At 40.8% G+C, this 24,041-nt stretch overlaps 1 protein-coding gene across 1 annotated transcript in view; it reads right to left on the bottom strand.

Moving 5' to 3' along the window:
* Positions 1-17,155, bottom strand: part of PNLIPRP3 (pancreatic lipase related protein 3) — a 41,986-nt gene extending 24,831 nt beyond the window's left edge. The window contains exons 1-4 of the mRNA XM_021699805.1: positions 16,953-17,155; positions 7,479-7,633; positions 2,425-2,544; positions 1,642-1,773 (exon numbers count right to left, since the gene is read on the bottom strand). Coding sequence (XP_021555480.1) covers positions 1,642-1,773; positions 2,425-2,544; positions 7,479-7,633; positions 16,953-17,001 — 456 coding nt within the window. The 5' untranslated portion in view covers positions 17,002-17,155. The remainder of the gene's footprint in view (positions 1-1,641; positions 1,774-2,424; positions 2,545-7,478; positions 7,634-16,952) is intronic.
* Between the last annotated feature and the right edge of the window lie 6,886 nt (positions 17,156-24,041).

Genomic DNA, 24,041 nt, shown 5'->3' with positions numbered 1-24,041 from the left:
CTCCTCCAGATGAAGGACACTCTAGCAAATGCCTGGGCTGAGTTTAGTCTTCAAAGAGGTCTTTTTAAGAATATTTACAAAATGACTATGTGTCTAAGAGTTCTCTCTCTCTCTCACACACACACACACTCAATGGGGAACAAAGGAGCAAGCATTTTTAGTTTCATCTAAGCTTCAAGTTCTCTTCATGATAACAGTGAAAATCAAGCAATTGCCTTCACGTGGATAAATTTATCATTTGATCATTTTTTCCCCACCAGTAATGATAATATTATGTGCTGCTTTATAAAGTGTATTTTCTCTCTCATTAACACGTGAATGGCCGCCCCAGGATGTCTCCTGGTCCTTAGGGGGCCCCTCCCTCCAATGCTGCCACCCTTTCAAATCTATGCTTTCTTTCTGTCTTCCTCTACAGCCTGTTATCTGAGATCAGCCCTCTTCCCCCTCAGCCTTCCCATCCTCTGTTCCCATCAATTCACTGAACATGTACCTCAGCAAATGCTTCCCCCTTCAGCTCAGCAAACATTTCCTCTCCTATAAGCCACTACTATTTATTTCCTGGACCTAGAAGAGCCCACAGCGCAGGCCCCAGGATCCACGAAGAAATTCACAAAAGCTTAGGACAGGTTTTTCTCTGAAGAGGAGATGAATGGGATTTCATCCTTTGGATGCAAGGACCCATCCTAGTAACACCTTGTGCCCCGGTCTCCCTCGACAGCAAGGAAGAGCAGACAAGCAGTGTGGGGGCGGAGGTGAGGACTTGGCTCCCTAAGTCCTCTCCCGCTGCTTCCTCATTGTGCTCAGGATTCGAGGACCACCTCCCTTGGCTGCCCATCTAGGTTAGCTGATGCTCCAGTCTCTCTCCATCCTTGGACTTCTTTAGAGTACCGTCCACACACTTAGAGCAGAAACACTGTCTCACTTGCCCTGTGTCTTCAGTGACTAGAACAACCCCTAGCCCACAGCCAATGCAGAGAAAAATACTTGTTGAATGAATGAGTGAACCCTCTTTAAGAGTCTGAAAGGGTCATAAATCTTTAGATTTTACTTCACTGCATTTTATGGTGGGAAATTACTTTCTATAATGGTAGGGCACTTGGAGATTTATAAATGCCTCAGGGTATAACCCTCATAAATAGCAAAGTCTATTTTATTCTTTTAGAAAATGTATAGGTTATTGTGCCTGGACTGGACTACAGACCTAACTAATTCACTGCCACAGAACCCAATTTCTGGGGGAAAATGTATTTCACATTCTAAACAAATAGCATTCATAAGATGCGAACAGTTTATAATCATTAAGGGTAGGTTTACAATGGGATGAAAACTAACTGGCAGGAGAGGGGCCTATAAGCTGACCGGGGAAGTGACCTTGGGGGTGGGGTTAGGGCTGGGGAAGCATTTGGTGAGGAGTCTGTGAAGGGACACTGCCACCAAGTGGCGCTTTGGAGAACCACAGGCACTTCTTTCCCAAGAAGTAACTTCCCTTTCCTGGTCACCATACAGAAAGGAATGCTTAATATCTCACACGTTCAGAACTCGTGTAAGCTAATAAAAAAGCCATAAAAATCAATGCAAATTCTTGGTGTTATTGTGCAAAGCCAATTAAACACAATTTAAAAAAAAATCAACGTTTCTTACCGCAAGAACATCAATAAAATACGCCACCTCAGCACCAACAACGCGGAGATTGTTTACGGCGTGGATGTATTCCAGTGAACCGTTAATCCAGTCTATGTTAATGCAGTTCACGTCTTCCACTTTTAGCAATGCCTGGCACAAAGATTTATTATAAGTATGGAAGAAATAAGAGTTAAAGAAAGCCAAAGTGACTGAGCAATGGATTCCATAATAAGAAATAACACTACCAGGTGTTGAACCTACTACGGGCTAGGTCCTGTCCTAACCCTTTTACATATATTATCTTATTTAATCCCCTTTACAGATAAGGAATCCAAAGCACAGACAGGTTAATTAAACTTCCCCACGATCATGGTACGTAAAACCATGGTATGAATTCAGGCAGCCTGACTCTACTATACTATATGGCCTTATAAATAATTAATTGCCTACTATGTTAGCAGTCTATTAATCTTGAGTATCAAAGAGGAAAATTAATTTCTTGGAGTGGACCTGGAAAATTTTTTCCCTTAAGTGAGAAATTTATCTTATCATTCAATCTTTTGTCAAAAGTGAGACTTTATCAAAGAATAATTACAAAGAAATATGCTCTCATTGTAATCTATGCAATTCATAATAAGTGAGTATAAATAGGAAATGGATAATTCATTTGGGGCCTTGGGACAGGGACAATGTAACTGAATGGAGGAATTACCATGAATATGCATTAATATATGCGAAGTACATTCTCATTAAACATACAGCTTTTACACAAGTATAAAGAAGAGTTTGTCCACATCATACATTGCACATGTCTTGCTGCCATTTTCCATCTGATTTCCATCCAGGTATGTTGATATGGGTCATCTTGTCTGTTCCAAAGTGTGAGGTTTGGATAGTTAGATAATTAACTGCACTGATTTCCTGTTTCAAGTGAAAAGAGATTACGGTAAAATAATAATTCAAAATTATTTGACATTTAGTAGAATTATTCTAAGTCTGCTCAAAAGTCTTCCACTACATTTGATTCCTGACAACCTTCTTTAATATATTTTTACCAAAGAAATAGTTACTGCTATGCACTGAAAAGTGCCAAGAAATTATTAATGCATTATCAAATACAGTATATAAATGTAATCACAGGAAAGGAAAGGAAAGAAGAGTGTTTGGTTTTAAGGCATGGTTTGTGAGATGATGCTGGGTCAGTTTCAGTCAGGACTTCCGTCAGCCTTACTTTTGTATAGCACTTACTTCTCAGCTGCCGATGGGATTCATGAGTAGTGTGCTGTTTGAGGCTTAGAAGCATGCTGCAAAGGGGCGCCTGGGTGGCTCAGTCGTTAAGCGTCTGCCTTCGGCTCAGGTCATGATCCCAGGGTCCTGGGATTGAGCCCCTCATTGGTCTCCCTGCTCAGTGGGAAGCCTGCTTCTCCCTCTCCCACTCCCCCTGCTTGTGTTCCCTCTCTCACTGTGTCTCTATCAAATAAATAAATAAAATCTTTAAAAAAAAAAAGCATGCTGTCAAGGTGGCAAAACAGATCGTTCACCCCACTTTATGAGGGAGGAACAAAGGTTAGGATCTCACCACATGCAGTAAAATAGCATATTAAAGATCATTTTATGTAATTACCTTGAATGTTCTTTTGTGTTTCTTGTATTTTGTTGGATTGTTCTTATAACCAACTAAACTCATCTTAGTGATACTATGCATTTAAGTGATTTCGTTATTAAGAGAAAAATGAAAAGGCACAATATAAGAAATGCTCAAAATTCTGTTTTGAGAAAAAAAAATGAACACTCTAATCAGCGAGTTGCAAGTTTGACAATGGTGAATCTTATAACAAAGAGCCTTCAAACAAAGAGCCTATTACTAGCTACTTGTGTTTAATAGTAACATGCAAGTTAATCATACAAATTCTGGCTAGTTAAAGTATCTCCAAGATGGTAAGCAAACAATTATGAGAATCCTAAGTTGGCTTACACAGTAATTATAATACAGCTACACTCGTATCTGCCTATGTGCCAGGAATTGTTCTAAGCACTTTATGGTGTAGTTCATTTACCCTCCATGACACTGTGAGGTAGGTACTAACTTTAGAGATTAGGAAAAGGCACAATGAAAAGTTAAGGCACTTGTCCCAAGAGCACTCCGGCTAACGAGTCCTGGAGTGAGGGGCTGAAACCCACACGGTCTTTCTCTGAAGTCATGTGTTCCACCACTGAGCTCTCAAGCTGGGATCTGATCATACTGTTCTTTACTGATAGGGCCCAGAGCAGATGTCGGATTTGTTGAGGCAGATAATAAAATCAAATGTATCTGGGCTTTCTTGGAAGTTCTACTCTGCTGAATAATGGAATCCAAAGGCAAAAACATTTATCCATCTATATATTTAAAAGAATCCAGATGTTAACTCCAACTCCAACTGGAGCCCCTTAAACACCAACTATATTTCTATTTCTATGTCAAAAAAAAAAGTGCAAACCTATTTGGGAAAGGGGATTTGGTAGAAAAAGTTTGTTTAATCTTTCCCCGTTGTGAGAAGAGCTAGATGCTGGATGTGGGGCCTTGTGAAAGCTTCAAAGTGTCAATCTGACAAGAACTGCGGGATCTGAGCATCCTCCATTGTCACGAAAGCCTTGAAGAATTTAATAAAGTAGGAAAGGTAGAAAAACACTTTTGTTCACTTCATATTCAATCTGGCACACCCCTGTGACATGGCATACTAACCTAGAAAACAGGAAACTCAAACATCATGGAATCAACTCAAAGAAGACACCTCAGCTTCTGCTGCTACAAGGACAGAGCCATAAAAGGGTGTCAGGACAGAAGGGATTATCCCAAGAAAGGGCCAGGTAAAGGCTCAATGGTTATCTGGGCGCTCAGGCCTTTACTTTTAATGTTCTTATCTTTGAGGAATCATAGAACCTCACTGGTATGAGATCAACACATTCCACAAAGCATGACTAGTCTCTTGACGATCTCATTTGTAGTAAGTCAAAAGTAGTCACCAGTTAGGTATGTTCCAGCCTTGAGAAAAGCCGCAGGCCCAGAAACTACCATAATTATGCAAAATGGGCATCACCACTAGTCACTAACTGTATGAGCCACTCTGGGAGATAGCAGGTTGAATTCATTCTTGCAGAAATGTAGCTGTGAAGACCTGTGACTCTCAGGAGAGTCCAGTTTATTGCATCATGTTTCGCTTTAACAATTCCTCCCTCTGAGAAAAGAGTATGTTAAACCATTGCAAGTTAACTTTTGCTTTCTCATATACAAAGTCAGATTTGCACAGTGTAGCAAATGGCTCAAGCCTGGGGCCATCAAGGTTTTTAGTATTGTATCTTGACTCATCCTGTATCCTCACTGTTGGTATAAAACACTTTAACTACAAACCCTCAGGCTTCCATCCATTGCAAATTCAACTACAGATCTGGTTTGTCACATGTTTTTTTCCAAATGGAAGGGAGTGGAAAAGACATGAGGAATATTGCCTTTATGGTCCCTTTATTAGGAGAGTGCTCGGTGTCTGATATTCTCTTCATTGTCTTTAGGGTCCAGTACCCTAAAGACTCTCCCAAAGACTGACCTTCATCACCTGTTTTAGTGCCTGTGCTCTATGAAAGTTCAAGTGCATGGCCACTATGCAGAAGGCTAAAGGACCAATGAGTCCTATGAGGACCGAGGGTCAAGACCAGGGGATACAGTTAGTCCTGAATACACACACGTACCCTAAAGTCCTAACCAGAGAGCAAAGGTGCTGAAAAACATTTGTATTCAACAGATTCTCTTTACAATAAAAAAAAAACTGTGGCAAAATAGATATAACACAAAAATTACCACCTTAACCATTTTTAAGTATACAATTTAGTACCATTAAGTCACTGGCATTGTTGTGCAAGGATCAGGACCATCCCTCTTAAGGAATTTTTTTATCATCCCAACCTGAAATCCTATACCCTTAAATAGTAACTCTCCATTGTTCCCTCCCCCAGCCTGTGGTAACTATTATTCTACTTTTCCATCTCTATGAATTTGACTACTCTAGGTGTTTCATATAACGGGAATTTCATATAACGGACAATGCTTGTCCTTTTGTGTCTGGCTTATTTAACTTCGCAAAATGTTTTGAAAGTTCGTTCCATGTTGTGGAATCTACCACAATGTCATTTGAGTACACTTGCTTTGTAAATTTCTCTGTACCCCAAATAAGAGCTTTTCTTCTTTGTTTTTGATAGAGCTGTCAACTACAGAGCAAATGGCATAATTCAGTGAAGAGCCGTTTGCGCATATGTGGGTATGTGTCTGGTAAGTAGACAGCTACAAATCAGATTCTGTTTGTAGGGGGTGGGGGCACAGCAGAGGCTGTCTTGGCTGGGTCTGATGGAAAGTGAGGCTCAGGGTTATAGAGTCGCAGGTAGAGACTGGAAATGATCTTTCTCTGGTCTTTGCTCCACTTAAGTCTAGTATCATGCTTTTTTTCTCTGCCCCTGAGATCACATCACTCTTGGGTTTTAACTCTCACCTCTGGGTAAAAGACTTTGGAATCTCTTCTTCCAGCTCTAGACTGCCCACTGAGCTTCAAGAGGCAAATATCCAATAGACAGCCCGAACCTCACTGGTCCAAAATGTAACTCATTCTCCAGGATCCGCAATCAAGTTTTCTTGACAAGAGGGTCATTATTCTTCCTGTGACTCATGTATAGGATCTCCGGACAGTTTATGATGTTTATCATGTCAATTTTCTATTATCATACTCATGCTCATGCTCTGGCTCAGGCTAGTTCCGTGAGTCTGATCCAAACTGCATTATGGTTTTCTAGCACTCTCAAATAGAACTTTCTGTGATGGTGGAAATATCCTGTATTTGCACTGTCCAAAATGGTAGCCACTAGCCCGCATGGGGCTACTGAGCACTTGATATGTGGTTGGTGCAGCTGAAAAACTGAATCTTTAATTTTATTTAGTTTTAATACCCACATAGCCCATGGTTACCATGTTGGGTGGCTTGGTACTAAATGGTCTGGCAATCACCTGCAGGCTCTCCCAGCTCCAGTCAAGAAGGCACATTGCAGCCAGGGTAAATATCTTAAAGCCTCTTTAAAAACTCCCAGTGGGGCCTCCTGGCTCACAGGATGAAGTCCAAAGTCTCCAGGAAGGAGTTACAGAATTTGTCTCTAAACTACTTTTCTAACTAACTCCATATTTGAGGACTTCCTCTCTGTCCCCCGTCTAACTCAGCATGTTGTATTCATCAGATGTACTCTGCAGGCTCTCTCCTGTCTGCATTTGCCCACACCAGTTCATCTGTCACTTCCCTGTGTGTCTCTGCTTACACAAACCCTGCCCACCCTGCGGGACACACCTCAAACAGGTGTCTTCCTCAAAGCCTTTTCTGGCTCCCGTCCCACCCCCAAGGGGAAGGTAAGCCCTTCCTCACCACGCTCCCAGATTCTTTTGTTTGTATCTTATGTAACAGATCATAATTTGTGCTGCAACAGAGGTTAATTGTTCATATATCCCATTTTCCCCTACTATAATAAATTTAGGATACTGTCTTGTTTAATTAATTTAATACATAATAGGTACTGTTGCTTGTTCAGTCTTACATGTGGAAGGCTCTCAATTAACATATTAATCAAAAGAAGTATCAAATCAAGCTCATATGAAACAACAGATTCAGAGCAATCTTTATATTTAAGTACTAGGACAAATAATATGACAATAAAATCTGGCTCACAATACTAAAAAGAAATATCAGTAGTTTATGCCAGAGTAAGTTACTGAACCTAGGTCTTCTCTATCTATAGCTACATGTTCTATTTTAGAATAACCTATGTGTGAAGGCAGCAAGTTAGCTTACCTGATAGACTTTGGGATTATGTCTAGTGTAGAGCAGAAAGCGAGTGTTTATCTCCTCTGGAGACCAGGGCAAACCTGCCAACTGTCTCGACAAAGTCCCGGTCCATGGTAAACCGTCTTTAAAGCACCCAACCCTTTCATAGCAAACTTCTTTTCCTGCAGCAAAAAGATGGAGTGTCAGTATTGTAGGAACCAGGCCCAGAGAGAGGCTATGTTTCCCACCATGAGGGTTCATTGAAATAGGTCTTTAAGTTAAGCAAGTCTGGCTCAAGGAGACTCTCTTTAAAAAATGCTTTCCTCTCCCCTTCCTCCACCACCCTCCTCATATTATTTATGACCATGACTTTGTAGATCAGTGTTGCAGAGGAGAGCACAGGGGCTTTGGAATCAGACATTCCTGGCTTTGGACAATTCTTTTACCTTTTATGAGTCTCTGCTTCCTCCTCTGCAAAGTGGAGTTAATCCCACTTACCTTACAGCCTTGATAGGAAGAGTAAATGAACCATTACACTGGACAGCCCTTGTGAATGGGCCTGGACATAAGAGGGATACCGTGTGTTCCCTGAATTCCTGCCTTTTCTTACGAGACTGAAGGTTTTTAATGAAAGGGACCTTGGAGTCCCCAGAGCCTAGCACTATGCCTGACACGCAGTAGGAGTCCATCACAGGTCTCCTGAGAGTACAGATGACAGCAAAGTTCCATTCAATTGTAACTGAGTCTCTTCTTTCTGGAGCTCACCTCACTCATCTCTACAATGAGAAGCTTTGGGGAAACTGAGTCTTAATGTTTCTGCCATCCACTGACTTTCATTTATCTTTTCAACAAGGCCTTTCTTTTTCATTTAATAGTCGAAGACAACTTCATTTCCTACTGTTTTATGGAGGAATAATTTAATTTATTCAATTATTATTATTTGTTCAATTTATTATTTAATTATGTATTCAATTTATTATTACTTATTAAATTGGTTTTCATTTATTCATTTTATGATTATTCATTAGTAGTGGCTAGAGCTGTTCAAAGACTCGAATTTGAGGGTTTTCTTTTATCACTTACCAAAATATGGTGAATCAGTCTTTGACTTTCAAGTCCACCAGATTTTACTTTAAAATTTTAGGAGATATTGCATTTTCTCCATTTCCTAGCAATGAGGTTCCACAATATATATAAAGAGAGGATAGGGAATTAAGTTTTTTAATCAGAGAAATGTTTATACATTGAAAAGAAACTGTACAGATGAGCAACATCCCCTGCTCACCCCCAAACCCAGCCCTCTCCCCAGAGGTGACAGTCATTCTGGTGGTTACCCCAATATCTATATATTACGTGCTTACACTGTCAAGTTTTGATTTATTAACTTTAGTCACACATAATCTATTAACTTGCTGCAATAATAAATGAGGATTTAACCCACCTATTTTTGGGATCAGCCAGGGTCAGGGCAAGAAAAAAATCACACCAGTTATCTTAACTGTGAGAGTTTAATACAATGAATTGTCATCAATCAGGTATTGGAGAACTGAAGGCAAAAAGGGGACCATGTAGGAGCTCCCAGGTGACAACTGTAGGGAGCAGCTACTAGCAGGGGGCTGGAGGGTGACACAGAAGAGGTTCGTTAATTCAAATAAGGAAACTTGGAGGAAGGGCTGCTAGACCCGGGGAGGCGTGCTGCCTCCAGAGCTGGGGCTCAGTCCCTGAAGAGGGGTGCTAGCTGGCTAGTGCTGACATCTTTGAGTGGGCACCATGCGCCTGGCTCTGGGAGTTTTAGAACAACTGCGAACTGGAGCCACCTCCTGTTACTGGATGATCATTCATGCAGGGGTGAAAAGTCATTGCTGCAAAAACACGGACAGGAACCAGGAGCCAACAAGAAGGAACACCTCCCTTTTCCATCCTGGAGCCTCAGTGTTCCTCTGGTGTCCCCACTGACAGGGCTTCTCTGGGAGTGGTTGAACAGGGTGAGCAGTGGTTGAGCATCCCAGCGCCGGCCAGGCAAGGGCTGACCCGAAGCTGGGGGACAACATCTCCTACAGGACAGTGCTCTCCACACTCTCAAATCCTCCTCCTCTACAGTCAATAACACTGTTTTTAGCTCATTTATCGGCTTCCTTTGTAAACTTAAATAGTAATCTTCAATTTTTTTTTTAAGAGAAAGAGAGAGAGCATGGGGGCAAGAGGGGCAGAGGGAGAGGGAGAGAGAGAATCTTAAGCAGTCTCCAATGCCCAGCATGGAGCCCAACACAAGGCTCGATCTCATGACGTCAGCCAAAATCAAGAGTCGGATGCTTCAGCGAGGGAGCCACCCCAGGCACCCCAGTAATCTTTTATTTTTTGATCCATACCTCCTACTCCTCATAACTTGACTCCCTACCTTTGCAAGACAAGGTTTAAGCCATGTTGCCTGTCTTCTTCCCTTCCATCTTCCAAGGCCTCCCAGCCACACTTTGACTTTCAGACCGTCAAAGTTGATAACATTCAGACTTTGTTCTATAATCATAATTAAGTCTTTCATGTTTTGTCCGTAGGCTGGCTCCGAAAAATTGAATGTCAATAAACAGAAACATATTATTATGACTAAATAAATATTTTTCCTTTCAGAGCCAGCTAGCATGTTATAATTACATTTCCTTGTCTGCACTTCATTATTCAGTTACCCATTCCCTTCAAAGGAGAATATTCAAATGAATTATCTTTTCATAGACATGAATTGCTCAAGATCAGTGTCATTTTAGTTTCCTCCATATTTGGATTATGCTTTTCTTGTGCCGTTTTCATTTTCCTGGATTCTCTGGTTGCCTTTGTTTTCTCTTGTTGCAAGAGTAAACATGTGCCCTCTTCAATATATCCCTAGTACAGTGCAGCTCCTCAATCAGTATTTCTCCTGCCTGGAATCTATTCTGTTTTTTCTGTTGAAGCACACATATATCCAGTTCTGATTTGGACCAGTGAGTTTACATTTGGATTGTGCCTTTTTCTAAAAGATGTATTTATTTGAGAGAGCATGGTGGGGAGGGGCAGAGGGAGAGGGAGAATCTCAAGCAGACTGCACTGAGCATGAGCCTGACACAGGGCTCCATCTCACCACCCTAAGATCACGACCTGAGCTGAAATCAAGAGTCAGATGACTTACCCAGCTAAGCCGCCCAGGTGCCCCTGGATCATGATTTTCTAATACAACCTTTTGTTTTTTCCTAGAATGTCCAGCCGCCTTTGTTTTTTGCATTGCATGGCTTCCCCCCCCAACACACAAATTCTTAACTACATCATTCAGTCTATGGAAGTGAGTTTGGATTTCAAAATGAAGATTGTTGTAAATACTGTCTATTTTCAATGTTTATAACTTATCAGGGTTATTGGTCACCGTGCCCTTTTTCATAAGGAAATACCCACTGAAGGAGCATAAAGTTAGAAGAAACTACATGTGATGAAGGAGACTGATCAACATCATAAGGTATTAAAGCCATTTAGAAAAAAAAATGGAAAGATTAATAGTTCTCTAAAAATAACATGTTTGCTATAAAATCAGTAAGTTGATATTGGGCCAATAACTTAAATGGCCAATATAAAACAAAGAATATAGTTTTAAAATGGTAGCCTTGAAGATATTATGCAGCCACTGAAAATGTTTACAGAGATTTGCAGTGCAGTTTGTAATGAAAATGAGAATGATACAGTGTTAGGGGGGAAGGCAGGTAGCAGAGGTATGTATGGTTTTATTTAAAATGCATGGGGAAAAATAAAATTTAAAGGAAGTACATCAAAATATTAACAGTGGTGAGAACACAGTTTTTATTTTCTTTACCCTTATCTATGGCCTTAAAATTTCAATGATTAATAATAATTACTTCTATAATAAAAAAAAGTTACAACAGAATAAAAAAGAGTACTTCTCCAAATTATGTCCAGTGCGGCTGCTTTGTCTTATTTATAATAATTAAAACAGCAAAACAGACTGAGCCCTAAGTGTCACATATGTGAGGAAATGGAGAATTAGAAAAAGTAATCACTCTTGCCCAATGTGTCATTGCTATTAAGTGGCAGTTGGAAAAAAAAAAATGAACCATCAAGCAGCTCATTCTATCACTAAGTAGAATCGGGAGGTACATTAATTAATTAGCTTTTGCTAGGTTATGCTCTGGTAACCAAGAACCTCCAAATCTCCTTGGCTTACCAAAATTAAGGTTTATTTCTCATTCTTGTTATATTTTGGCTGCAATAGTTTTAGGTTGGCTGTGGCTCTGACTTACCGGTCCTCTTCTTCCAACATCTAAGCTAAGGAGACCCTTGTTCAGAACTTGTTGCTCTTGGGGCAGAGGGAAAGGGGGTGATGGCTGAACCCTGCAAAGGCTCTTCCCACAGGCATTCAGACTTGGACTGCTCTCAGCACGTCCTGTGGCCAAAGGTGGGGCTGTGGAGTCCTCTTCCAGGGACTGGGAGTAAGTAGTGGGGGACAGTAATACAGTCTGCCATGGAAAGGTATGCGGGTTTACATTTTTATAAGTGCCACCAGAAGGAAAACCTTTTATCATTTAAATCTGCATTTCTTGAATTACTTACACACTTGAATATCTTGTGCATTTCTGGCCCTTTGCACATCTGTGGGTGAGCTCTTTGTGTCCTATGCACATTTTTCTAAAGTTTGCTTTTTTCTTACTTATTTGTAAAAACTCTTCGAATAGTGGAGAGATTTGCTCCTTTCCAGTCAGATATTGAGAAAATATATTCTAGTTTGCTGTTTATATTTTGGTTTTATAGAAGTTTCACATTTTATTCAATAAAATGATCAATCTTCTCCTTTATGGTTTTGGGGTTTCATCTTATTTAGAAAAGCTTTTCTTACTTCAAGATAATGAACAATTTCACTCTGTTTTCTTTTATACTTTTCTTGTTTCACTCTTTTACTTTAAATGTTCATTGATCTGAGATTTATTTTGGTGTAAAGAGTAAGATTTTCATCTAGAATTTCAATTCTCTTGGCCTGAATTTATACAAAGTATAATCATTTTAATTTCTTCTATACCTGTGGTTTTTTCCCTTTGTTTATTTAAATCTGTCAGCATGGTTTTCTATTTCTTGAGTTTTATTAAGCAACCACCACACATATTTACCAATTATATTGCCTTTCTCCCATTTTTCTAATGTGTTAACCTCTGTTTATTTTTATTAATGAAATTCTTCCTTCAATGTTACTTGTTCTTTTTCTAATTTCTTCAATTCTTGAGTCATTATATTTTGATATATTCTGCAATTGAAGTGTTTTATTTCCTCTTTGACCTAAAAGTTCTTTAAAAGAGCATTTGAAATATAGCACATTAAATGAAGCTAGGTTTAATTGGCTAAGAAATCATATAAAGTAGCTTATCAGTTCATATTTTCTTAATTTCCGCTTTCTAAATGAGTCATTTCTCTATCTTACTGTGAGCAACCTTTTCCAATGACAAAAAAATCTTGAAAATAGATTCATTAATTTATTCAAGAAATATTTATTTGAGTGCCTATTAGGCGCCAGATATTGTTCTCAGCACTGGGGATTCAACAGTGGGAGAAACAATCCTAGCCCTCATGGAGTAGAGTCTAGTGGGGCTGTGGGAACAATGAATAAGTAAATAAAATGAAGGTGCATGTGTGTTTATTTCACACGTGTTTACTATTCAAATAGGAGCAGTTTACTATTCAAATAGGGTGGCCAAGGAAGATCTCACCAAAGTAGGCGGCATTTTTTTTTCTTAAGTAGGCTCCATGCCCAGTGTGGAGCTCAACATGGGGCTTGAACTCATGACCCTGAGCTCAAGACCTGAGCTGAGATCAAGAGTCAGATGCTTAACTACTGAGCCATCCAGCTGCCCCCCAAATAAGAGGCATTTGAATCCATAGCTAAAGGGGGTAAGTAGCAAACCGTGGGGAATTCTAGGCAGAGAGAAGGGAATGTACCAGCCTCTGAGGGAAGGAGCATCCTTAGCATGTCAGAGGAATTATGAGGAGACCACCCTGACCAGAGCTGAGGGAACAGTGGGGAGAGACAGGTCCACAACACCTGATTTTGCAGTTTCAAAAATCTAAAACTCTTTGGGAAAAAGAAGTGGGGTGTTGACTTTTTCATTCATTTGTTTTTCAATTTGCAACAGACTCATTTGGCAGCAAAAACTGACCTAAGGCTATAAATATATATACTTGTTATCCTACTTAATAGGAGTATTCTTAGATTTTACTACAGAAATATCCATGTGGTTGTTTACAGGGTGCTGCCCTGGAATTCCTCTCGGGGTTTGTATTTTCCAGTGTACTTACCATAGTCCCTTTCTAAAATAAAATAAAATAAAATTGGAATTCCAGAACACATGTGGCCCCAGGGGGTTGAATAAGGGATGGCAGACAAGTAGCAGGGGATGGTGTTTAGAGAGGTTACAGAGGACTAAAGCATGCAGTGCTTGGCAGATCATTGGAAGGACTTTGGCATTTCCTCCAAGGTGAGGGGGAGAGCCATTGGAGGGCCTTGAGCAGAAAAGTGATGCAGACTGACTTAGGTTGGCTTTTGTTTTGAGAATAGATTGAAGCAGGAGAAGGGAGGAGGCAGAGAGACCAGCTGGGAGGCTACTGTAGTCAACTAGACAAGAGACAATGGTGTCCAAAAGGTTAAGGTGATAGCAGGGTGGGTGGTGAGAAGTGGTCAGGTTCTGGATAAATTGTGAAGGGGGATCCAAAAGAATTTACTAATTAACTGGCAGGGAGGTGTGATGGAAAAGTTGAGGATGATGTTGAGGTTTTTAGATGAAGTTCCTGGAAGACTGGAGTTGCCATTGATTAGGATGGAGAAACTCTAGAAGGGACAGATTTGGGAGTAGAATCAAGAGCTCAGCTCTGGATATGTAGCTTTTATATGAATTAGACATATCGTGGAGATGCCACAGAAACAGTTGGATGTGAAACTGGACTTCCAGGGAGAAGTTCAGCTGGAGACAGGAACTTGGAAGTCTTAAACACAAAGTTGGTATTTGATGTCATGAATATAGATAAGATCACCAAGGGAGTGATGACAGGAAAAGAAGAGGGATGATCTAAGGATGGAGTCCTAGGACACTCCATCATTAAAACATCAGGAAGATGAGAGGATGAGCAAACAAGACTGCCAAGAAGTCATTGAAGAAGAAGGAAGAAATCCAGAAGAGCGTGGCATCCTAGAAGCCAACTTAAAAAAACCTGCTGCCAGGGGAGGGGGCAATCGAGAATACCAAATACTGCTAAGTCTAAATGGATGAGGATGGAGAATTAACCACGGCTTTGTCACCATGGGAGTGACTGGCGACCGTCACAAGTGTAGTTTCTGGAGTGAAAGCCTGATTGGAGTGAGTTCAAGAAAGAAGGGGAGGAGAAGTAAGAAACCCTATGTACAAAATTCAGAAGTGGGAGTTTTAAAGATGGGTGAAATAACACATTTGTGTGCTGCTGGGAATGTCCCAGAAGAGAGAAAGAAAACTGGTGAGGCAGGAGAAATAGAAAAGAGTACTGTTGAGTAGAGTCCTTGAGCAGGTAAGAGGAGATAGAGAATAATACATACGTAGGGGGAAGGGCTGGCCTTTGTTGGAACAAGAACAGCTTATCTCTTGCGAGAGAGAAAGAAGGCAGAATGTATGGGCAAGTGCACTCAGGTAGCTGGACAGATGTGGTACTGGGAGCTCCGGGAGGGCCTCTTCTCTGTTTCCATTTTTCTTACTGAAAAAGGAATCCAGGCCATCAGCCGAGTGGGGGTGAGCAGGGAGGTGTTGGAGGTTTCAGTGGAGGGGAGAAGAATGAAACAACCCAGGAGCCCTGGCAAATGAATGGACAAGGGGAGAGGAGTAAGATGGCTTGGCAGCTTTAGGGTCCGCTTCAGCTTGGTAACCATGAATTCACAGTGAGACAGTCATCATGCTACGTGTTTTTTCCAGGCACATTCAGCTGCCCATTCAGCTGCACAAAGGAGATGAAGAGTTGGATTTAACCAGGGTTGTGGTCAAGCCAAGTGAAGCAAGAGCAGCAGAGAGAAGGCCAATGTGTACGCTAAGGAGTGATTATGATGGACCACGGGATTTAAGCTAAGTAAGGAGGGAACTGAGGAGAGAGTTAGCTGTCAAAGAAATTTTAAAAAGTAGGTAGTAATATGGAATTTAGATTATTTATATATATACATATATATGTGTATATATATATTTCTATGGCACATATATGGTCATTACAGAGCCACCATAATTAAAAACCTGAGTCTCCATCACCTCTGTATTATTACCTATATTGGCATCTATTAAATTTGTAACAAGGTCCATTTGGGTTCAGTTCTCTGGTAGCTGCCATTTTACAATTTATGTTTAATTCGATAAGCCTTCAAACAGAAATCACTCCCTACCGAAAAACACACATTTCTGATGGGCGTAGGGAAGCCTTGTCAGTCACAGCTGTGTCTCCAGAGCTTAACCCAGTGCCCGGCACATAGTAGGTGATTGTATTTGTTGATGAAATAAAGCAGATTAGTATCCTTGTTCAGAGAGCATTTTGAGGGGTGGGCTGTGAGTAGAGATGGCAAAGAGAAACTGAACTCTGGAAGGAGGAGAGACCACCTGAGAAAAGAAGGCGTCAGATAAAGGAAAACAGACCAGGGTGGACTTCTCTCACTCAATTCTGCTTTGGAGCTCATCAGTCTAACCGCTTCCAACATTCAAATCAGGCCTGTTTTGTGCCCCTTCCTGGAATATACTACAACAAACAATAGCTCCATCCACTCTTATCCCATAGTAAAAAGCTGGAGGGCAGGGACTAAAAACACTGAAATTCTTTGATTCTATTTTCGTTAAAACATATCGGCTAACTTTTGTTGTGCTTTAGGAGGTAAAAACAAACAAACAAAAAACCAAAACCAAAAAAAAGGAGGTTAAAAACAGAAAAACAACTACTACATAGGAGATGCATAAGGATGTAAAGAGCACAAGTCAGTGAGTGTTGAGTTAGTGTGTAAGAAATGTTCACAGACCAAAGTCCCTTCCCAAAATCAAGATCCAAATAGAAAAAATCAACTTGGAAGTTCCAATCAGCATTAATTATTCATTCATTCATTCATTCATTCATTCATTCATTCATTATCTACAGTGAATCAGGTATTGAAATAAAAAACATGAATGTATTTTTTCATTTACTGCTACATACTTATCTTAGAAGTGAAGAAATTAAGACTCTAACAGATAAGTTACTTGACCAAGTTCATAAGGCCCATAAGTACAGAGCTGGGAACCTGGTACAAGACCATCCAGCAACTTTTATATTATTGGAAATAGTTGCTTATATACTCATCAGATTTAGTATTACTAAGTTGATGCATTTCCCTTAGATACTTTTATGACAAGTAAATCAAAATATAAACAGAGCCAGTATTTCAAAGCCCATGTCAATCACATTTTGGATGTAACTATACCCCCTATTTTTAAGGAATTAAATTATGAGTCTTACCTGTTGATATGTCAAAGAGTAAGAGTGCAGCAATCCAAAATGCAAGCATCTAAGTTGATTTTAAAAATCACATCAATTCTTCTTGAAGGTTTTTACTGATAAAGTCACCTTACTATAAAATATTAAGTAATTTTCTTTAAAGTGATACCATTCAACATCTAAATTCTAGGTCCAGAAGAGCATGGAGTTCACACCACCTTTAATCCCTATGCCCTGCAAAGTAATGTGCCATAGCCCACATTCCTAGCTCCACGTTAAGAGATTTAATCAGCAGGGCGTGCCTTCCACTAGGTGATTGGTAATTAAAACTTCTGAGGTTTTGCTGTTTCATCATTAGCAATATTTTGATTAAGCACAAACTGAGTCACTCTTGAAAGTTATTTTAAGGCTTTGGAATGGTAGATAGCAAACATTTAAAAGGCACAGTTTTTCCAAATCAGGATTATGCATTTTGAGTATTCTTTCCCTCACACATTTCTGAGAGCAAACATTTGCTTACTACAAACAGACCCTCCCAAGATATTATGAATTGAAAAAGAACGTGGCTAATAATGACTAACCTGCCCATTACAATGGGGCAATATAATGTAGTACTGTCATCTAGAGCCCAATCACCTGGGTCCAAATTCTGGCTCTGCCACTTATTAGTAGTGACCCTGGGCTAGTAAGCCTCAGCTGCACCTTTCCTCACTTGTAAAATGGGGTAATCAATGTTCCTACCTCATAGGGTCACTTAGGTGATTGAATTACTTATTATATGAATAGCACCTGGTAGATAGTACTATACTGAGTTGATTTTATTAGTTATTTTTCCACTATGTTAATGGTTATGAGAACAAATTTATGTCCACATATAGCTGGATATACCCTTACGTCATGGTACATAGGCTTCATAATGACATTTAATGTAATGCAAACCTGCCATGTTGGCTACTACATTCACTTAAAGCGGTTGAGTTCACAGATATCCTCAGTCAGTTTCTCCATTTTTAAACGTTCATAGAAGATGGCTGAAAGTATTTCTTGGTTTTGCTTAATTTTTTCCTCTCACCATAACAACATTAAGATTTTCACATACTTATGAAGCATTCAGCCCTTTCATACAAATCTTCTTACATTATGAAATGGTCAGACAAAGGAGAGATTATGACCAAGAGCAGTTGCAAGTCTTGGGGGCTTTGTTTGGTTGAACTATTTCCTGGAAGTGGCAGCGGCCAGCCCCCCCCCGGCAGGCAGGCAAGCAGACACGCAAGAACTCGAGAATGGGCTCTTCAGCAGCACGGAGCTGCATGCCTGGCACGCTGAGTGGCCAGCAGCTATGCCATGGAAAAGGCACGTTCTAGAAGCTTCGCCAGTTGCCACTGGTCATTTTTCCAAGAATCCATGTTTTCAGCCACACAGGCAGGATCCACATGAATCGCAGAATCATCAGCAGCTCCTCTCAGAAGACAACTCTTACTCATGTCTGCATCCCAAGGGACAAGCCCAATGCCTGGAATTTAGCAAGTGCTTAACAAACAGTTTTAAATGAAAAAATACAAAGCTCTACAATGATAATATAGGGACTTTTTCTTAAACCATGCTCTCTTCCATGTTTTCACAGCACTTTTCAATGAATCTGCTATAGCACTCAGCATGTTATAGAATGGTTAGGCATTTACCTGTTCGTCTCCTCCCCTAGACTGAACTGTTCGGAGACAGGACTGGTTTTTGTTCATCTCTGGGCCCTCAGGATCTAGCAATAGATCTCTCACAACAGATACAGGGTCAATATTTGTTGATAGAAAAAAAAAGTAGCATTAATTTTCATTGATCTCACATCATTTGAGGAAATTCTTACTCTAGAGAGAATATGATTCTAAGAGTGGAAGTCTCATTATACTTTAACAATTATATTTAACAATCATCAGATACTGGTGACTCCATAGCTGCTTGCTGAAATCATGGCTGTTCTGCCCAAAAAAACGTCACATAGAGCAGTTAACAGTAGCTCTTAAAAGTTCATCATGAAATCAAAGCTCCACTTATATGTGCCAGCCCTATGGCACACCAAAATGAGGAAAAACAGCAAATCAGTTGAATTCTTGATTCAAGAATAGAGAATAATTTAATTAATTTTGTCCCCAACATGATAAATTATTTTTAGGATTTAGTACAGCAGAGAACCTTTAAAGATGTCATGACGGATATTTCAATATTAATGTCAGAACCCTGAAGAATATGGCTGTAATTTAAAAAATCACTTTTTAGACTATTTCTTAATGCATGGCATTTTAAATTATCCAAGATTTCAAGGAGGCCAGGATTTCGTCATGGCCATTTTGGTGAAGCAAAGAAAGAGTGAAGTACAAAGACAAATACCTAAGTAATCTCAGCAAACCAAATACTTAAGTGGCTACTACATGCCAGGCACAATTCGAGTTTCTAGTGATACATCCATGAATAAAAGACAATAAAGACTCTGCCCTCTTGAATAGGACAATGGGGAAGGCAGCCAATAAACACAGTAAACAAGTAAGATAGAAATTCTTACTCTAGATAGAATATGATTCTAAGAGTGGAAGACTCATTATACTTTAACAATTATATTTAACGATCATCAGATACTGGTGACTTATAGAGTATGGGGAAAGGTGGTTCAAATACTATGGGGCAGGGGAGAAAGCAGAGTAAAGCAGATTGGGGAATCTGGGATTTGTTTGGAGGAGAGGGTTGCTATTAAGTTTAAATAGTCCAGGGAGGTCTCACTGAGAAAGGTGATGTTTGAGCAAAGACTACTGGCGGAGGTGAGGGAGGTAACTATGTGACTCTCCAGAGAGAGGAACAGGTGGTCCTCCTGTCTTTGAGGAAGAGCAAAAAGGTCACTATGGCAAGAACAGAGGAAGAAGAGTAGGGGATGAAGTCACAGAAGCACTTGGGGCATTTACCCAGAGTGGGTAAGGCTTTATTGGTCATTGTAACAACTGCTGCTTTTCGTCTCAGGAAAAAGGAAGCCATTGGAGGGAGGGCTCTGAGCCGAGGAGACTTGGTCTGACTGTAGTTGTAACAGGGTCTTTCCGGCAGCTCTGCTACCACGAGGTTGAAGTAGGGCAAGGGCAGAAGCACTTTTTTTCCACCCTCCTTTCCGTTCTGGTCCTTTTATTTTTGTAGTAAACTCTCTGGAGGGGGCTGGTGGGGGTTGTGGGGAGCTGGTGGGGAGGGGGCCCTCTTGGGCGGGGGCTGGAGGCGGGGTTATTGGCCCGAGCTCCCTGTTCCCAGGGGGCCTTGGTGGGGAGGGTGTCAGGACGGGGACTGACCGCACGGGGGCGTGGGTGGGCGGGAGAGGCTGGGCGCCATATTGCACTTTGGGAGTGGGGCCAGCCTCCTAGATAGGAGGCTATTTCAGTAATCCAGGGGAGAGATGATGATGGTTTGGACCAAGAGGGTGCCAAGAGAGGTGGTGGGAAGTGCATCGACTCAGGATACGGTCTGACGGTAGAGCCAACAGGGTTTCCTTTCTTACCATGTCTATTCTTCGACTTAGCTCTTGAAGGATGCAATGATATAGGAAGGTCTTCAGTTTGTTTTGCAGATCTACTCCCTTTTTTTCCTGCTTTATTCTTGAATAACACATTTTCTCTCATGAGCATCATCAGAATAATTCTTACCATGCTTGAAAGGACAAAAATATTTTAATGAATTTGTTTAGCTTGATTGGTTTAAGGAATGTAATTTTTCTGCAAATTTTTAGAAATGTGTTTCTAAAACAAATGATGCTTCCTGGAGGAGTCTATCTCTGTAGTAAGGCTTTACTTGTATGCACATTTTGTAATAATACACCACTTGTAGGCAGACATAAAACAAGCATCTCATGTGAAAGAATAACCTCTACCAAGGAAATATTGCAAACTATTACTTTGTGAACTCTAGACTGTAATTAGAGAGTCATCACATACTTGTTAAATTATACACAGTAAAAATATACATTGCATCAACACAATTCATTATAATTACAAGTTAACTCTAGAAGGCTACTTGAAGTTTCGAAGTAGTAGTACACTTTGCATAATAGTAATGTACTATATATATTAGGATGTGTATTAAAATTACACTTGAAAATTTAAAATTAAATTTTCCCACATTCAGGAAAGAAATTGGAATATATGGAAAAAAATACCACTGTCAAAGAGGCAAGGGAAGGAGAGGTTAGGAGGATTTATATTAGCAGTTCATGTATGAGACTTCAACACAGTTTGAAAAAGCCTAAGTTCTAGAAGCAGACTCTAGAAGGAATAGAGTAGCATGGTGATTTAGAGCTTGGACTTCAGAGCTGGATCTGGGTTAATGGCCAGCCAGGACCTCTTCAGCTGTGTGATTGCTGGCAACTTAACCTCTCTGAGCCTCAGATTCCCTGTGCACACTGGTTAAAAAATTAAGTCCCATAACTTACCTGCACCAACTTTATTTGAATGTTAATAAGTTTGCCTTTTCTCCTTTATCTAAACTATTCATTTCTTTCCTTCCCTTCCTCCCCTTAGCTTTCTTTATTAATTGACAAATAAAATTGTATATGTTTAAAGTGTACAGTGTGATGATTTGCTATACATACATTGTGGAATGACTACCACACTCAAGGGATGTTGCAGTGTTCTTGGGAAGATGGAATGAGCAAATGCGCATAAAGAGCTTGGCCTACATGAGGCATCCAGCATGCAGTAAATGGCAGCTGTAACAACAATTAACTATCTTCTTAGGTCCAACCCAGTCTCCTGTTATGGGTGGGGTGGTACGTAACAAATGCTACTTGTCCAAACCAGCCCAGGAGGAAGGCAGGACTGGAAAGGAGGGTCATCCATGGGTAAGTCTGCCTTCTGTGGGTGCATGGTGACAACAGGAAATCTGTATGTGGACAGCTTGTGTAATTATGAAGGCAATGTGGGCCCAACAGAAATGAACCGCAGGGAGAGAGAGAGAGAGAGAGTCATGGGAAACAGGTTCATTAGGAGGCGTGATGAAGTAGCTAGATATGGTGAGGAGAGGGATGATTATTGGGTGAGGATGGCAGGAAGAGAACAAGCATGCCCAAGGACAGGACACAGGAAGGTGACTTATAGGTTAGAAAGCAGAGGGAGGAGACCTGATTTGCTTCAGGAGGGACTGAACGTGTTCCTGGGATGTTCTCGTTCCATGAGCAACAGATTTTTCTGTCATATACTTCCACCCATCACAAGGAAAACCAGAGCTTAAGTAGATTAGTGTAAATCCAGCCAAACACATTTTAAAACAACTCAAATGCTCATCTGTGAAAGGACTTCCCACGAGTTTCTGGGCTCCCTACGAGTAGGACAAGTACTCTCAGGGCCCTGGCAGGGGGAGTCACAGCTGTTTCACCTTGCTAAGGTATTTAGACCCCATTTGCCTAGGTCTCTGTCTACTCTGGCTCCCTTTCCATCACCCTTCGCCTTGTACGGTGGTGCTGGAGTGGCCTTGGACATTTCTGGGGCTCAGCTGAGGGAGAAATTTAGGAAACACTTTGTAAGTGCCTGACTCTGCTGTTTGATGCTTGGCTGCTGACAGGTTTCAACCCTCACCCTAACCTCCTTCCTTTCTGCCTTACATCTGCTAACCTGGTAAGAAAGCTGAGTCTTCCCTTTTTTTGGCATGAGTGGCAAGTCCAAACAGGGAATCCCGTGCACATGCTTGTGGGAGCCCTCGCCTCAGCCCCACCTCCTAAGCACCATAAAGCCCCCAAGCCAGTGTCTTCTCTCTCTAGTCGTTTTTTAGACCAGCATGGGTGTCTGCCCCGCTTTCCCAGAGATGCATGAGGTAAGTAATACGAGCCTATTTTGTTCTCACAAGTACCCTACAAGGTTGATAGTTTATTCCAGTTTTTATTCAGGTAAGAAAGTTGCAGTTAAAGAGGTTAAAAAAGTAAACCCCAAGATAATTATGAAAATTGAGCTAGGGTTTGAATGCAGTAAAACTCCTAAACACCGCATTGTCTCACTGTAGCCTCCCAAATGGTCGGTCCTCCCTGTCCTCTCTGCTGTATTCCCTTCTTCCTGGCTCTGGAAACACACATCCCACTTTCCAGTTCCCTGAAATAGCCTGTTTTCCCACCTATTTTTATGGATTCTCTGGTTCCATCGCCGGTGGCTTTTCCATTTTTTTTTCTTATTCCTCAAATACCATTACTCCCCAACATTCTTCTCCTTTCCTTACACTGTAGATTCCTAGATATTTCCATCTGTGGCAAGAGCCTTCCCTCCTATGACTTCACCTTTTGTCTCTATGTGAGAAACTTCCCTCCATCCTCTTTCTGAAGCTTCTGGACCCAGCAATACCAACTGTCTTCTGGATATTTCTAGCTGGGTGTTTTAAACAAATCATAAAGTCATCCCATCCAAGTTCTAAGAAACTCTCCTCTCCGCAGAGCTCTTCCTCACACCTCCCCAGTTCCTATTGTAGGAGCTGCTATTCTTTGAGTCATGAGCTGGAAACATCCACAGCATCTCTGATGCTCTCAAGGGCCCTATTTATTCTTCTTCTATGGTGTCTTCTTTGTTCATTTCCTGTGAGACTCACTGTCATGATCCCTGCTCAGGACTCCATCTCTTGCCTGAAATTTTGCTCCTCTTTCCCTATCCGTTTATCCTAGGTGTTATTTACAGACCAACCATCTTGAATCATAACTCTGATCACATTCCCCCCAAATGTCTCTGTTGAATGAAGCTCAAACTACTTGCCTTGGATAAAGGACCTCCTTGTCCTCTCCTCAATTTAGCTTTTGAGCCTTCAAGTCCACACCCCTCTATACCCATTGCTCTTGTCGACTTGCTGAGGTTTGGGTTCCTGCTGGTTCTTTAACCTCAATGGCCCTTTCCCACCCTTCTTTACATGCTAAACACCCCTCATAATTCAAGGCCCAGTTCAAGTGTGACAGTCTCTTTCCTGAATATTTCTCCCGATTCCCCTCAGTCATATAAGCTTTCTCATTTCTGAATACCCACTTAACTTGTATTATTTTTATTCTTATAACTTTTAATTTTATTATTCCATTTTAAATTTTTTTTCTTTTGTCTGTTCACCTTTGATCCCCCTTCACCCATT

Source organism: Neomonachus schauinslandi, chromosome 6 (genome assembly GCF_002201575.2).
Source record: "Neomonachus schauinslandi chromosome 6, ASM220157v2, whole genome shotgun sequence".
Lineage (NCBI taxonomy): Eukaryota > Metazoa > Chordata > Mammalia > Carnivora > Phocidae > Neomonachus > Neomonachus schauinslandi.
Note: the sequence above shows the minus strand (reverse complement) of the source record. Positions and strands in the feature narration are given on the sequence as shown.